The sequence below is a fragment of the Aptenodytes forsteri genome, unplaced genomic scaffold (genome assembly GCF_000699145.1).
Source record: "Aptenodytes forsteri isolate BGI_AS27 unplaced genomic scaffold, ASM69914v1 Scaffold124, whole genome shotgun sequence".
In the NCBI taxonomy this organism is placed as follows: Eukaryota; Metazoa; Chordata; class Aves; order Sphenisciformes; family Spheniscidae; genus Aptenodytes; species Aptenodytes forsteri.
This window is the reverse complement of record NW_008794230.1, coordinates 866909-881155: the sequence shown is the minus strand read 5'-3', so window position 1 is coordinate 881155 and position 14247 is coordinate 866909. Positions and strand designations below refer to the sequence as shown.

General features: G+C 37.9%; 1 protein-coding gene across 1 annotated transcript in view; it reads left to right on the top strand.

The window, feature by feature from the left end:
- Nucleotides 1–2813: 2813 nt before the first annotated feature.
- The window catches only part of FMN1 (formin 1), a 157833-nt gene continuing 146399 nt past the window's right edge, over nt 2814–14247 (top strand). Inside the window, 2 exon segments of the mRNA XM_009285818.1 lie at nt 2814–4202; nt 6273–6390. Of these exon segments, the coding sequence (XP_009284093.1) occupies nt 2814–4202; nt 6273–6390 (1507 nt within the window).

Genomic DNA, 14247 nt, shown 5'->3' with positions numbered 1-14247 from the left:
CAGTGGGGGTCAGCTGTCCCGGCTGTGTCCCCTCCCAACTTCTTGTGCCCCCCCCAGCCTCCTCGCTGGTGGGGTGGTGTGAGGAGCAGGAAAGGCCTTGACTCTGTGTAAGCACTGCTCAGCAGTAACTAAAACTTCTCAGTATCATCAACAGTGTTTTCAGCACAAATCCAAAACATAGCCTCATTGTAGCTACTCTGAAGAAAATTAACTCTATCCCAGCCAAAACCAGCACATGACGCTAGATTATTGCAGAGAACTTTTATTCTGTGTGGATTGTCATTAATATAAACAGATAAATAAATATTTTGGCATAATCTGAATAAGTATGGTTAGTTTAAAAGGTACCATGAAGTTATTCATATAGGTATACTTTTTGTTAGTGACCAATGAAACTGTTCTTGAAAAATATGATTTAATGTTTATCCATCATAAGTTAACTAAACCCCAAACAAATAGTACATAAATAAATAAGCAAGAAATTATCAGGACAATGAACAATTAGTCCTGTGGTTGAACATAGAAATAGATGTAAATTTAAATGTAGAAAACTTTGGTTCAATAGGGTCACCTTGCCCCAGTTATTTTGTCATAAAATGAAATTTATAATTGCTGTAGATTTGTCTTCAAGAAATCTTGTCTTAGGGGAAGTAACCAGTGCTGAGGTAGCTGCCTTCCACTTGTCTTATTAACCCTGGGATTATAAGAGTAGGTTGGCACAGGGAGTGATAAAGACTCTGTGTCTCTTTCCTTATGTAGAGCTTCCTTTTGTGATATTAATCTATATTAAGCCTAGAAAACCAGGGGAGCCATGACCTGTCAGTCGTTTCTGTCCTTGGCACCTGATGATTAAGCATAGCGGAGAAGCAAGTCCGGAGCTTGCTACAGGAAATGGCAGGCAGTAAGGCAGAAGACATTGTTCTATGTTAAATCACAGATAAAGATGGGAATGATTCCAGTGCCCTTTGTCTATAGGTGTGCATGCAACCCTGTAATTGAAAAGGTGTCTGCAAGCTTCATCTAAGCCCTTAATATTACAATCTGATTTTTGGGAAACTTTCTTCCTGTAGTAGATACTAATGACTTTTGTTGTTGACTTTACAATCTTTTATAGTATATTGAAAACGTAAAACATGCTTTTTCTACGGTCTACATTTTTAAACATTAAACCAGAAGTTAAATGTGTTGGGATACTTTGTTGTCACATGTTGTCTGTAATATTCAGCTTTTCAGTAAATGTTTTTCAGTAATTTGACACAGTGGTGTGATCTGTTGCTGATTTCCCTGTGAAGGACAGCTTTCCCATGTTGCTTGTTTAAGATTACTCATCACAGCTAAATGACTGACTATAGAATGACCCTCTAACTTGGGTGCAAAAAGAAGAACAGTATCTTTGAATTTCTAAGGTACCAATGTGGAAATTTGACTAAACAAACTTCTTACAGGCCAGGGAATAAAAAGAATATAAATTCCTGCAGATTTGCAGTCTCTGTAGTCCAAAAAATAAGAAAAGGAACAGAAGTTGAAGACTTTTGACTGGAGCCTGACCTAAATATTACTACTTTCTGAATATCAAAGGTGTTTAAAAGTATTTTGTACTTTCTTTATATGTGTTATGAAAAAAATATATATTATCCCTGACAGCTTCTGTTAATAATGAGTTATACAGTCCTGAAGATTTCCTTCAAGTGTTTTTGCCAGTATTAACTAAAACAAATCTCACACATATAGCATTACCATGGCGATATATATAGATGGAAATTATCAAAAAATATGTCAGCAGAGATTGTTCTGGTTTGAAATCATCCAAGCTTGGGTGCAGTGCAGATGGACAGCCTGCCTGATTTCTAAACAGTTAACTTGGCATTCCTGAGCGCTGGCTGTTTACCCTGCCCACCCAAACAGCACCTAGTCACTGGGTGTGGCAAAAGCCTTTGAAAAGTACCTGTGTACAGTTCACAGAAATAGCTGTGCAGAGTTAGGACAGTAGTAATATGAAACCCGTCTTGTTGGTTTTTGTTCATGGCCCTGGAGGCTGAAATCTGCATTCCAGATGAAACCTGCAGCAAATCGGAAGAGGGCGTCTTTTTTTTCTGCTTTCTTCGACTTCAAGGGCGCTCACCCGAGTTTGCTCTGGCCGTCCGGGAACTGGGGACTCTGCACAGGCTCCGGGCGGTGGCACTGGAAGCTTCAGATTTGTTACTTCAGGTTTCCATTTGACATTTTTTGGTGATTATGGATTTACAAAAGAAGATCTTTATCAAAGTGGAGAGACTATGCAAAAGAATGTCAGGAATTTTCTGCTGAAAACCACTCACAGCTCATGTACTGGGATAAGGAAGTAGCAAACTACAAATGCGCCCAGTTCTGTTCAGGAGGCTTGTTCATACAGCCTTTTTAGCACGTAGAAGTTGTGTGCAGCCAGTAGGATTGCAGGAGTCCCAGCAGTAACCATTGGTCGAATTTTCAACCGAGATTAGTGCGCTGGCATATTTGCTGTGACAAAAAGCCCTTTGTGTAAAGGAACAAGTTACCGACACTGCTGAGAACTTTTTTTTACGGTGGGTCTTTTTGCTGCTCCTGAAGCAGAGTTTGGAGACCAGACGGACACTTTGACCGCCGGCTGCAGCGCTGGAACTGGAAGGAGGGGCAGGGTGACCTGGGGGAGGCTGGCTGCCTTCGCAGGGCAGGGGAGTGCTGCCTGTTGCAGTGCCTGTGGTGAGTTCAGTCTGCTGTCTGAATGCACGTAGTGAATATTTGTTTAGCAGTTAGTAGCACTGCTAGAAGCAAACCTATTCTGTACTTCACGCAACATGGAAGAAGAAAATGCGGTGCCTGATTGTAGGGAGCTTCCAGACCTGGAGAATACAGCAGAAAATGAACCTGATCTTTTCACTACATTTTCTGTGAAAACACTTTTTGGATTTACGACTTTTGAATCTACAGCTTCCAAAAAAGAAACAGTGCTTAAAGCATTTCAACCTTTGCACACCAGTATAAATACTTGTGCTCACACCTGGCATGAGAGGAATGATAATGATTGTAATAACGACTCAGAAAATCAGCACGGCATGAATAGTACCAGTGGGCAAGCTGACCCAATGTCTGGCAGGCAAACTGACCTGGAACTGGAGTTAGCTGAGCAAAATGAATTACTTCTTCACCATTTAAGGTTTGTACAGACTTCTTTGTCTGAATCTGACAATGATGACAAGGATGCTATTCTCGTACAAGGTACTTTGGTTCATACAACAAGTGATACAGAATCGGACACAGAGAGTAAGGACCTAGACACCGATGAAAACAATACAAGCGAATCTGGGCTAAATAATGCTGCTTTGTCTCCTGAGGCTTTGGACGATAACAATCAAAACAAGGAAGAGTCAGAATCAGAAGGGCACAGCAACAGTGATGACACTATGGATACAGATGACATTGAGTTACACCCACCAATTTCTAAGTGGCTCCCAAAACAGCTGGATGGTATTCTGGAGCATGACTCCAATGGAAAAGACAAAATGTTAATGGATGAGCAGTTCAGTCGCTTGCTTGCTACAGGGGAATGCCCTCAAGAACTTCCAGATGAAGAACAAAGACCTTCAGCTGATAATACATCACTCCAAAAACCAGCACTGGCTGAAAAAACTTTCCAGCTGCCCGCTTTCTTTAGTGGACTACGTGTGAGGAAAAAGGGACTAACCACAGAGGATGGGGAAATTGTTACAGAAATTAAACCAAGGGAGAATGATTTAGCTCTGCTTAAATTACGACAGCCTGTTAAGAAATCCAGTATTACATCAGGTTCGACCACTAAAAAAAAATCAGCTGAACCTAAAGCAAGTCCTACTTTCCTGGAACAACTCTCGCACTTGTTAAACATAGACGTCTCCAAGAATGAAGATAGAATCGAGGACTCTGGGGAGGGATCTGGGGAGACTGAGGATAGTGATGAACCTCAAGAGAAAAAAGCCTCTGGCAAAACAGAACCACGATTTCCCTCTGAGGAAATAAAATCAAGCCCTGCTGAATCTGCACTGGACGTCTTTAAAGCTTTATTCACACGGCCTCCCAAAAAAGAAACAACTGCAGATACTTCAGAGCTGGAAGCCATAAAACGCAAAATGAGAAATGAAAAAGAGTCCTTGAAAGCTGTATTTGAAAGGTCAAAATCAAAACCTGGAGATGGACCATCAGACAAATCTGTAGGTTGAATTACTTTTTCTTCCTAAGATCTGGAAGTAGTTGGATAAAAAATAATTTCTTGTTTAAAAATGATTGGTGGGGACTTCAGGTCAAAATGTCAGAATTGTCCTCTTCTTTTGGCAATCTCAAATTTTGGATTCCCAACTGAAGAAATCTTGGGGCTAATTTGTCAAAATTCTTGATCTTCTGCAGTTGTAGCAGAATTCAGTGAGAAGTGGTGATAGTCACAGTCTTTCTATTAGAAGTAAGAACTTAAAAATCAGTTTCTGATTTTAAAAGATCTCTACAAAACAGTTGCCCATATTAAGTATGGCTTTAAATCAGTTTGGTTCTGCAAATATTTACTGTAGTATTATTTAATAGTTTCTCATTCTCACTCTCTTTCATTAAGTTTTTTATTTTTAAAAGTAATATTTCACTTTGCCTGTAGGAATAATTCAATGATAAGAGCTGATACAAGAAGTTATGGATGATTTTCAACTCAGTTTGTCCAAGACATAGAATTTAAAGTAATTTTTTTCTTATTTACATGCATATATCTGGCTTTGCAAATATTGATAAGCATTTAACCTTATCTGAGTATAACTTAGTGATTCCAATTAGACGACTCAAGTTATGGATTAATATAAGCATTTGCACAGTTAATATTCTTAGGCATATGGAGATTTAATTAGTATATTTTTAAGAAATGAAAAAGAATCTATGCTAAGTTTTCATAGAACCATAATGATAAATGAATTTGAGTGTGATTTGAACTCTTTAATTAAGTGAGTAAAGTTCCTCCAACCCAGAATTCTTACAGCTACATCTTTGGCAGATATAATCAGCCCAGAAGATTGTTCTTGTTGGCTAAAGGGGGAGTTACCTGAATGATTAAATTTGCAGGATTGGACCCTAAACCTGAAGCTACTTAAGTTAATTTGCTGTGTTGGTTGTATTCTCTTTCAAATTTTTATTCTGACATAAAATTAAAAACTTTTTAAAAATCTTGACTGACACCTGGGTGGACCGATAATACCAGTTCATAGTAAATTACACATGGGGAGGAGAAAATAGTTACTCGTTGGCCGTGGCATGTACAGCAATTGTAGTCTGTGTGTGCCCTTCCCATTCCTGGCTTGCGTCTTCCTCCTTACACCATTCCCTGTGCTGTGCTGGCGTAAGCGTTTGTGTAGCTCACAGCAAACCTATTTGGGAAGCTGTCATCACATACGGTGAAGGAGGAAGCACAGCAGTCAGCAGGAGTGGCTTTTATAAATGTTTGCTTAATGTCCGGTCTAGTACAAATGTACATTTTCTCAGGGCAAAGCCAGAGTAAAAGGGCCTTGCCTTTCCTTTTTCCTTGCTCGTGTGGGCCATTTATGGGGCCACTTTCATATAGGGTTTTGCTGTTGCTGCAGTTGTGTCTATGCAATTACATGTAGTAGCATGTTGTAAATCAGATTACAGAAATGTTAGAGATGTAAAAAAAAAAACCAAAATGTAAATCTCTCAAAGAATGCTTGTTTAGTGGGTTTTTTTTCCCCATTTAAAGGGTTATTTTAGCATTCCAGTTGACAGTGCAGTTCCATTAACAGCTGCAGCAGCACTTTGATGTGGCAGTATTACGTGGTATGTGGACTGAGCAAGCTGCTGGGGGTGGGGCAGGAATTTCATAAACTAGCTCTGCTTCCAGAAAATTATATTGTCAAATGATGTCTTAGGTGAATCCCACTAATGTTTACTTGTAAGAGGAGCACGGATGGGTCTTTACACACAGAAAAAAAGAAACAGAAAAAAACCCTAGTGACCACCCTTATGGTTCACCAAAGGATAGACTGCTTTCCACGCTGATGTGAACAGTTTCAACAAATCATTGTATGTCACATGCATTATGTTATTTTCCTCCTCAAATTATTTTTCTACACTGATTTCTTTGTATCCCTTCCAACCAACTGAGCACTGTTTCAATCAGTAGAATGAGGCAGATAACCATTCTGGAGTACACATGTAGAGCTGAGCATGGCGGTTGCTGTTTTGGAATCAGTTGGTACTGCAGACTTTAATTTTTTCTTGCGTAATTTTAACAGCCTGACCTGAGTCCCTCAGAGCAAGATGACAAGACTCCGGGGAGACTCCAGACTGTCTGGCCGCCACCAAAAGCAAAGCACGAAGAAGTAAAAGTAGGATTAAAGTACACAGAAGCAGGTAAAACAAAGAGGTGAAGCATTTGCAGAAATTAGTTTCTGACCTTTTTAATGTTGTTTAATACAGTGATGGTGATAAGTCACAGTATTTTCTTACCTGGAAAAACAGACCTTATGTTTTGGATGTGTTGTTTACTGCTACTTGTTAAGCATCTGATTTTTAAACATAAATGGCTAAATCTGTGTCAAAATCTAAATGCTTGCCTGTACAAATTCATGAGGAAAGAAGTGGGGTTTTTTGATAAGTTAGGTTATCCATTTCTAATGGGATTCTGTTCAAATGAGAAACAGAATAGTGAACAAATAGAAACCTGACTGCCTTTTCCATTGCCTTAGAATGCAGGGGGCAGTGACCTGCCGAACTGTAGTCTGGCTGCAGATTTTCTCCAGGTAGTGTCCAGAATAAAAGTAGTGAATACCATTATTGCAACTTGTGTATAAACAGAGGAATATTCATATCCGCTCAGATCACTTTTATAGCTAACCGTATATGTTGTCCTATACAAATGTATGAGACAGTATGTCTGAAGCGCAATGCTAACTAGTTATCAGATAAGCTTTCCACAGAAAAATGTTATTTAGATAAATACTTGCATAACATATTTACAAGGGGAAAAGTGTTATTGTAGCCACCGCAACTTTGTTTCAAATTTGTGTTCTTAAATATAAAACACAAAGTCCTTGTTACTCAGAAATTAGTCACAAACTGTGGAATTGTCTGAAATATTGAAATGAAAGGCAATAGACATCTGTTCTTCGTGTACCTGGAGATTTTAGAAAATACCACCTAAAAAGGATTAAGTGGAACTAAAACACAAGCTCTTATATTACCTTGCTGTGAGAAATTGTACAGGGTAATGCTGTATGGTTCGTTCCAATTCCAGTGGATATCCATTTGGCCTTGTATATGAGAAAGAGAAAATAGGAGTAGTGGATCTACTGCTTTGTATTGTTTAGTATATTACTTCTTTCTCCCTCTTTCCTCAGTTTTCTCTGCCTTAATCTTCCTTTTTTGTAAAGTGGGCATGATACTGGAAGTGTAGAAGTTGCTGGAAGATTCAGAAAACTTTGTTTTGACCGGAACAACATGGTTCTAATATAGACAGAATTGAATTTACAGTGCATCTGATCGGTCTGAGGTGTGGGAGTCTATCACTAGATAACCAGGAGAGGTATTCAGCTGTTGACAAGGCGTGCTACAGGCTCTTTCTGTTACTCTTAGGTTCTTATTATAGGCTATATGCTTGCCATATTTAATTTTATCCAAATAAATATTTTTTCTCCTAATGACTGTAATCATCTGTGGCAAAAACATATGCTGAAATAAAGAAAGGAAAGGAAGCTGAATTAACAAAAGCTCCAGATTCTACTAGTTGTAGAGAAATTAGGTCATGCTTTCCTGAAATTTGAATAGGAAGGACAGACTGGCTTAGAGCCCGTGTAAATTGTTACTCTTTTGTTACTGTGATATTTTGGGTGGCAGTGTCATCACAATGCTGATGGTTAGTTTGCGAAGTCAAATTTTTATACAGACCAGATTCTGCAGTTCATTAGTCACTCCAGTGTCTGGCAGAGAGAAGGATTTGAATGAAAACAAACTGCTGGTGATTCTGCTAGGATGAGACGGAAGCGGTGCTTTTAAAGGAAATAGGCAAAGACTATATTTGCAACATATGTTAAGAGTTATAGGTGTACCTCAGTGATTAGCAGGTTTGTGTTTCTTTCAGCTGTTCATGATGCCCAAAAAGCAGTTGTGGCAGCAAGGACACTGCAAGCAGTTGTAAGTTGCGTATGATGGATCTGTTATATCTGCTTTTCTGAGTACGAGGGTGACTGTTTTAAAGCACAATGCACAGGAATGAATTTATGCAGTCTCCTGCAAGTGAAGGAAGGTACTGTTCGTGAGTAGTGCCGATATAATTAAAAAAACAGAGTTTGTATTCAATGTTGGTCTTATTGCTGGGGGCGGGTTTTGTGTTTTTTTAATGAGTATGGAAGTGGCAATACAGCATTACTTCTAAACTCAGTATCTTCTCTCTGGCAGTGGTCGGTACTTCCAAAGTGCATGTGTATACTGGCATTTCCCCTCATGCCCCTTCCCATCCAAAATTCCCTCCCAGCCACCAGTACCTCAGGAACTTCTTGTCCACAAAGTGGGCTTCTTAAAAATATGATGTAGAGCAGGTTAATGATCACCATTAAACTGACTGGTCTCAACCTGAAACCCTATTTCTTACCCCAGTGTCTTGTCCTGACAGCTAAGATCAAATGAAAAATTCTTGATTTCAGAATAGAGTTCAAAAATTTTGTGTGGCAGGGATGTTTGTGATTCCAGTCTTCCTCCATTGATGTTCCTGAATAGTTGATTATCTGTAACACAAAAAATGCTGAAGTGACTTGTTTTAACTTTCAGTCAACAATTTATGTTAGTGTTTTAATTTCTGTGATTGAGTTTCATCTACCAAAACAATAGGAATCTATATACAAACAATAATAATAGGCTGAATTATTAGGTAAGTATTCATTTAGCACAGCTTTATTTTAGGCTTAAACAAAATACATGTGTCACAGGTGTGATCACATCCAAGGATAAATCTGGACATAAGTCTTTGTACTTCTAACAGGGTACAAGAATATGTACTTATTTTATGAGGTAGCATAGTTTTTTTTCATTTGTCATGAGAAATTAATATTTAAAGTAACACTGAAAATTTGGAAGTTGGAATATTGTAATCTTTCTCACAATTCTGCACTAAGTCTTTCATTTACTTCCTTCATCACCATGCACTATGGCAGCTATGACAGGAAAGTAGGGATATTGAGGGAGAGGATTCCTGGCTTTTTGATCTTTTCTCACGTCCTTGCCATGTTTGTCCTTATTGTTCTTGCTGCCTAGTGGAAGCAAGAAATTCAGGCTTAATTTGGCTTACGCAGCAGACATCACAGTGACTCACAGCAGCTTGGAGGAGCAGCTAACTCCCTCCTGAGGCTCATAGTCTGGCTTGATGTGTGGGAAACCAACTGAAAAGCAAATGGACATAACAAGGAACACGTGTGTGGGGCTGACTAGGCCTGTTAGCAATATTAGAAGTGAAAGAAGTTAGTGAACAAATATAACTCAGCAACAGTTTTTTTTCATGCCTTTGATAACATCTTGCGTAGTCATAGTGTTGTCATCCCCAACACCCGAATCTTGACTTGTAAATTTTGAATTAAAAGGATGATATTATGATATTTTGGCATATCTTATGTTTTCTTAATCCTTTAATTCCTCTGTTTCCATAGAGCAAGTGACTGTGTTGTAACTGGCTCTCTGTAATTAGCACAAGCTGCTTACATGGTTCTCTAGAGAAACTTGGAACTTCTTTGAAGTGTGTCAGTCTAAAATAGTTGAAGTCCAGAAAGTCTGTAGTACATTACACCATTTATATCCTGGAAGACTAGAAAAAGGGTGTTTAAATTTATATTTACAGGTTTATTCCATGGAAATCCTTCCTGTGTAATCAAAGACATTTCTGTGCATATTTCTCTGGTCCTAAAGTTCTGTTCTTCTGTTTTCATTAAAAGTTTCTTTTTCTTTTTCCTCCATAATTCTTAGAGAGGTTTCTCCCATTTTTGAAGCATAATATCTGATAGAAGGGTAGATGTGTCAGCTATTATGTATGGTGAAAATATCTAGCCATGTAGAGGAGACACACTCATGTCTATACTGAGTGAACTCATCTGTGATACTAGGTCACATAGAATCCACATATAATGAATGTTTCAGCTGCTGCGTATGACTAGATCAGCACTTGCAGCCCCTCATGTCTAAGAAGAGGAGTTTAGACGTGAGTTCTGCTGCTCATAAAACTACTTATGTTTGAAGAACAGTCTCCACATTAAGGTGGTATAGATGTACAGATCCTGTGATTCCTATTAAGAATGCATTTTTAGCCATTAGGATCAAAATAATTCTCTTGTATAAAACAGAGAGAGTTTAGTCCTTTGCTTAAGCAAAACAGAAATTAAAAAAGTGATGAGAGAAGTATTTGACATTCCTGCTGGAGAAAATGTTAAAAAAAAATCAAGTTGAAACATGAATCCATTTAGTGCTTTTTTTCATTACATGTTTTCTTGTTAATTCCAATGTCTGTATTTAACATTAAAAACCCCTGTTCTCTCACAGTCTGCCTATTCATCATCCTTAAATCTGCAGTGAGGTAATGCTGCCTTTATGGTGCCACAATTTCTATAAACAGTCTGTGATGCTGTAAGTACAATTTTCAGAGTAAATAAGAAAATCAGGAGGTGACTGAGAAAGCTCTTATTAAACAAAAAGTGTCTAGGTAAATGGTGAACGAAATAGGAAATAATGGCAGAGGTTTATTGCCAAGTCTCAAATATATTAAAGCGTTGGTCCCCTATGCTCTGGGTTCCCAGCAAGAAAATCACTTTATGGTCATGATGTAAATGCAGAGAATAACCAGCTTATGTGAGAGAAAGAGAGGCATAATGGTCTGAACAAAGAGATGAGAGATAAGAACATGATTTCTTATCTTTCTTTAACATAAACTTCCTTTGTGGCCTTGAACAATTTTTGTTTGTCTCTAAAAAAGACATAATGCTTGATGTTGTTAGTGTCCTGAAGGAAGTTGTTGTAACAGTGGCTGCTAACAGTTGGTTTCATCTTAAAATAAAAAAGATGACTTTTTTAGTAATTTCAGTTTATTTGATTTCAGTGTGGTATTTAGGGTTTAGTTCTGGGATTCTATTATAAATGTTATTGTAATGAATTAGGTAAAGCAGAACTACAGCAAGCAGGATATTATGCATTGGTTGAAGATAGTGTTTTTGTGATTTAATGGTCACTGATCAATTTGATGTGACCTCAGAATGCAGGTGGGCTGCATAAAGGTTTTGTAAAATATTTTACTACATTTTACTGCATTTATTGTGCAGCATGACAGGCACATTTGGCCATGTTATGTCAGTGTTTCATATTCTGACAAATACACTAGCTTGTTACTGAGAAGCTGAGTTTTTTATTACAAGCCAGATTGTTGTAGCCATATTATATTTCTCTGGAGTAACAATGACATTTTCTCCCCTTACTTATGCCAACTAAAGCTATAATTTTATGGATTTGAAAGGTATTGGGCATAGTGCTGCTTGGAAATCTCTAGTCTCAGACAAATGGGTTGTGCATGTGCTGCTCAATGCAGCAGCCACAGTTCCAGGTATGTTGCAGCCCTGATTTACTTTGAAAATATTAAAAGAAACCCTCAAAAACAAGGAAGCAACAGAAACATCCTTTGCTTTTCTCTCCCCATCTCAGCTGATACTGTCATTCATACTGTGCCTTTTGAGATAGGAACAAAAAGATAGGCACCTGTTAATGCTGAAAGATTTGTCGTTAAGATGTTTGTGTTCCATTTCCAGCCCTTTTGCTACCTTCTGGAACAACTTCAGGAAAGTTGTGAGACCTTGCCAAGCTTCAGTTTACCCATCTGTAAAATTGGGATGAGAATCCTGACCTATTTTTCAAGCCAAATTCAATTCTTTTTCTGTTTATCAGCTGTTAGCATTAGATAGAGATGCAGAAGGGAAAAGAATACTGACTTCTTACAGACTTTCTTATAATACAGACTTAAATCTGCAGAAAAATAACACAGTGTGGTAACTGTGCATAAGGCCATGTGATAAAATGTTCATACCTTCCTATACACTGAGGATTATGATATTACAAGGTGAGGGGGAAGAAGAGTTATGCTCTACTTTTTCAAATTTGCACCTGGATTTAGAACTGCTTTTTGGGTTTCTTTTTAGTTAAATTCGATATCATCCCTGCCAAGTTTGCCTCCTCTGCTACAGCACAGACACGTACTCTTATCTGTAGAAAAACCAACCCTATTTATTATACATTTCTTAGTTTTGTATATATCCACGTTTTAAGTTTGTCAACAGTTTAAACTTGAGAGTTGCTGAGAATATATTGGGGAAGTGGTGTGCCTATGTGTGTGGATATGTAGTGTGCCTACACTCACCCACATACCCACCCACAGTTGAATAAATATACAGTTAGAATGCATGTGTAGTATACATGCATACTCAACGTATGCTTATTATATACAGTATACAGTGATTGTGAAGGTGTTATAGATCTAGAATAAGTACTTTGTATTTTAAATCTGTGCTAGATGAAGTAGATAGAGTCTGTAACTCATCAAAGAAACGCTGTAACAAATTTGCTGATAAGGTGTTATTTGTTTACCGTATTGCATTGGTGAATATGATCCTGTAATAGTTTGGTTGTGTAAATACGAAGTAGGATGTTTATTGAGAAAGAAATCATGCTGAATGTCCCCAGCAGCAGTACCTCTAATGTTGCCTTCCTGGGAGGGTGAAAATGACAAACGAAACTATTCATTTCTGCTATCAGGTAAATGAACTATAGCTGTAACCTCAACTGTGACAGGAGAGGAATGATCAAGTAGATGAGTTACTCAGGTGACTGCTTCTGAATAGCGCTTTATACTGCTTTGCAGTCAGAAAGAGTAAGAACTATTTTCTTCATTTCCATAACAGAGAATGAAGGGGTTGCTGGTTTTTCCATCAGGAGGCTGCTTTTCTGTAGGTATTGTTCTGTTGTTCGCAGGGAATTCGATGTGTTGTGAAGTTACTTCATTTTCTGTAGTAAGTTAACCCTTATATCTTCTCTATTATCTCAATATCCAGACAGTATTTAGATACTGGACTATTGGCTTGTTTAGGACTGTTTATTCTTCACATGTCCCTCTCCATCTGTATCCCTTCCTCACATCTTGCATATTTTCACTGTACCAGAATCTTTAAGGTGCTGAAAATCATTGAAATTTTAGGCTTGGAGGGTTCTTCCTTCCCTTAAAAGTCTAAAAAAAAAATAAGTTGAAGTGAAGAATGTCTGCTCATTTCCCAGTCTGGGGAATTGACATCCTTATATGTATTGAATTATGGGGCTGTAAGAATTCAGATTCAATGGGAAGTAAAGAAAGGAGGACTGATAGGAGTGGATGGAATGGGGTGAGGGAAGAAGGATTAGAATAATGTGTCAAAACTACATTCAGTATTGTTTTAGCCAATCCCCTATGCCTAAAAAATAAGTAATTCTAAGAATTTCTTTAAGCACAAATGAATTTTAATTTCCTAGTTCTAAAAGGATGCTTAAACGCAAAACTTGTTCAAATTGGTGTTCAGAAAGTTTAAGGAAGTCTGCCTGTCAACTTTTTATAAACCTAAGCTTTGGGCTTTCACTGATGAATCGTCTTGTAAAAAATGTGTAAGCCACAATTTGTCTACTTAAAATGTTGCATTCATGTAGCGTTTCAAATAAATGTCTGTATTTCTCCCAGTGTTACTTCTGTGTGAAAATTATGCTTTATAAACACCATTCCAAGACCGAACAAATAACATGTTTTGAAAGTTACTCATGGCTATGTTTATTGGAAGAAAAGCCTGAACATTGGCTGCGTTGTAGGACTGTAGCCTGAAAAAGCCTGGAAGGTCGCATCAATGCACCTGTAAAAATAAATATATAAATAATAAAAAAGGTGCAGCTGTGGTGAGTAGATTCCCTTCTGACACCTGGTGGTTAAAGGGGAAAACTACATGGGGAAATAATGGAGGAGGAAACAAAGACTATAGTAAAAGGGAATATTAAAAATGACGGGACCAAGGGTTACCAAGGAGGGAGAAAAGATGAAGAAACCCTCACTTTTCTCAAATTTAATGAATCCGCTCAGTTAAAAGTTAATGATTTCCTTTCTGCTACAGGGTGTGGTACATCTCAAGAGATGTAGATTGCACTCAAGTTTTCCAGCTTTTGTTCTGTAATTATTTT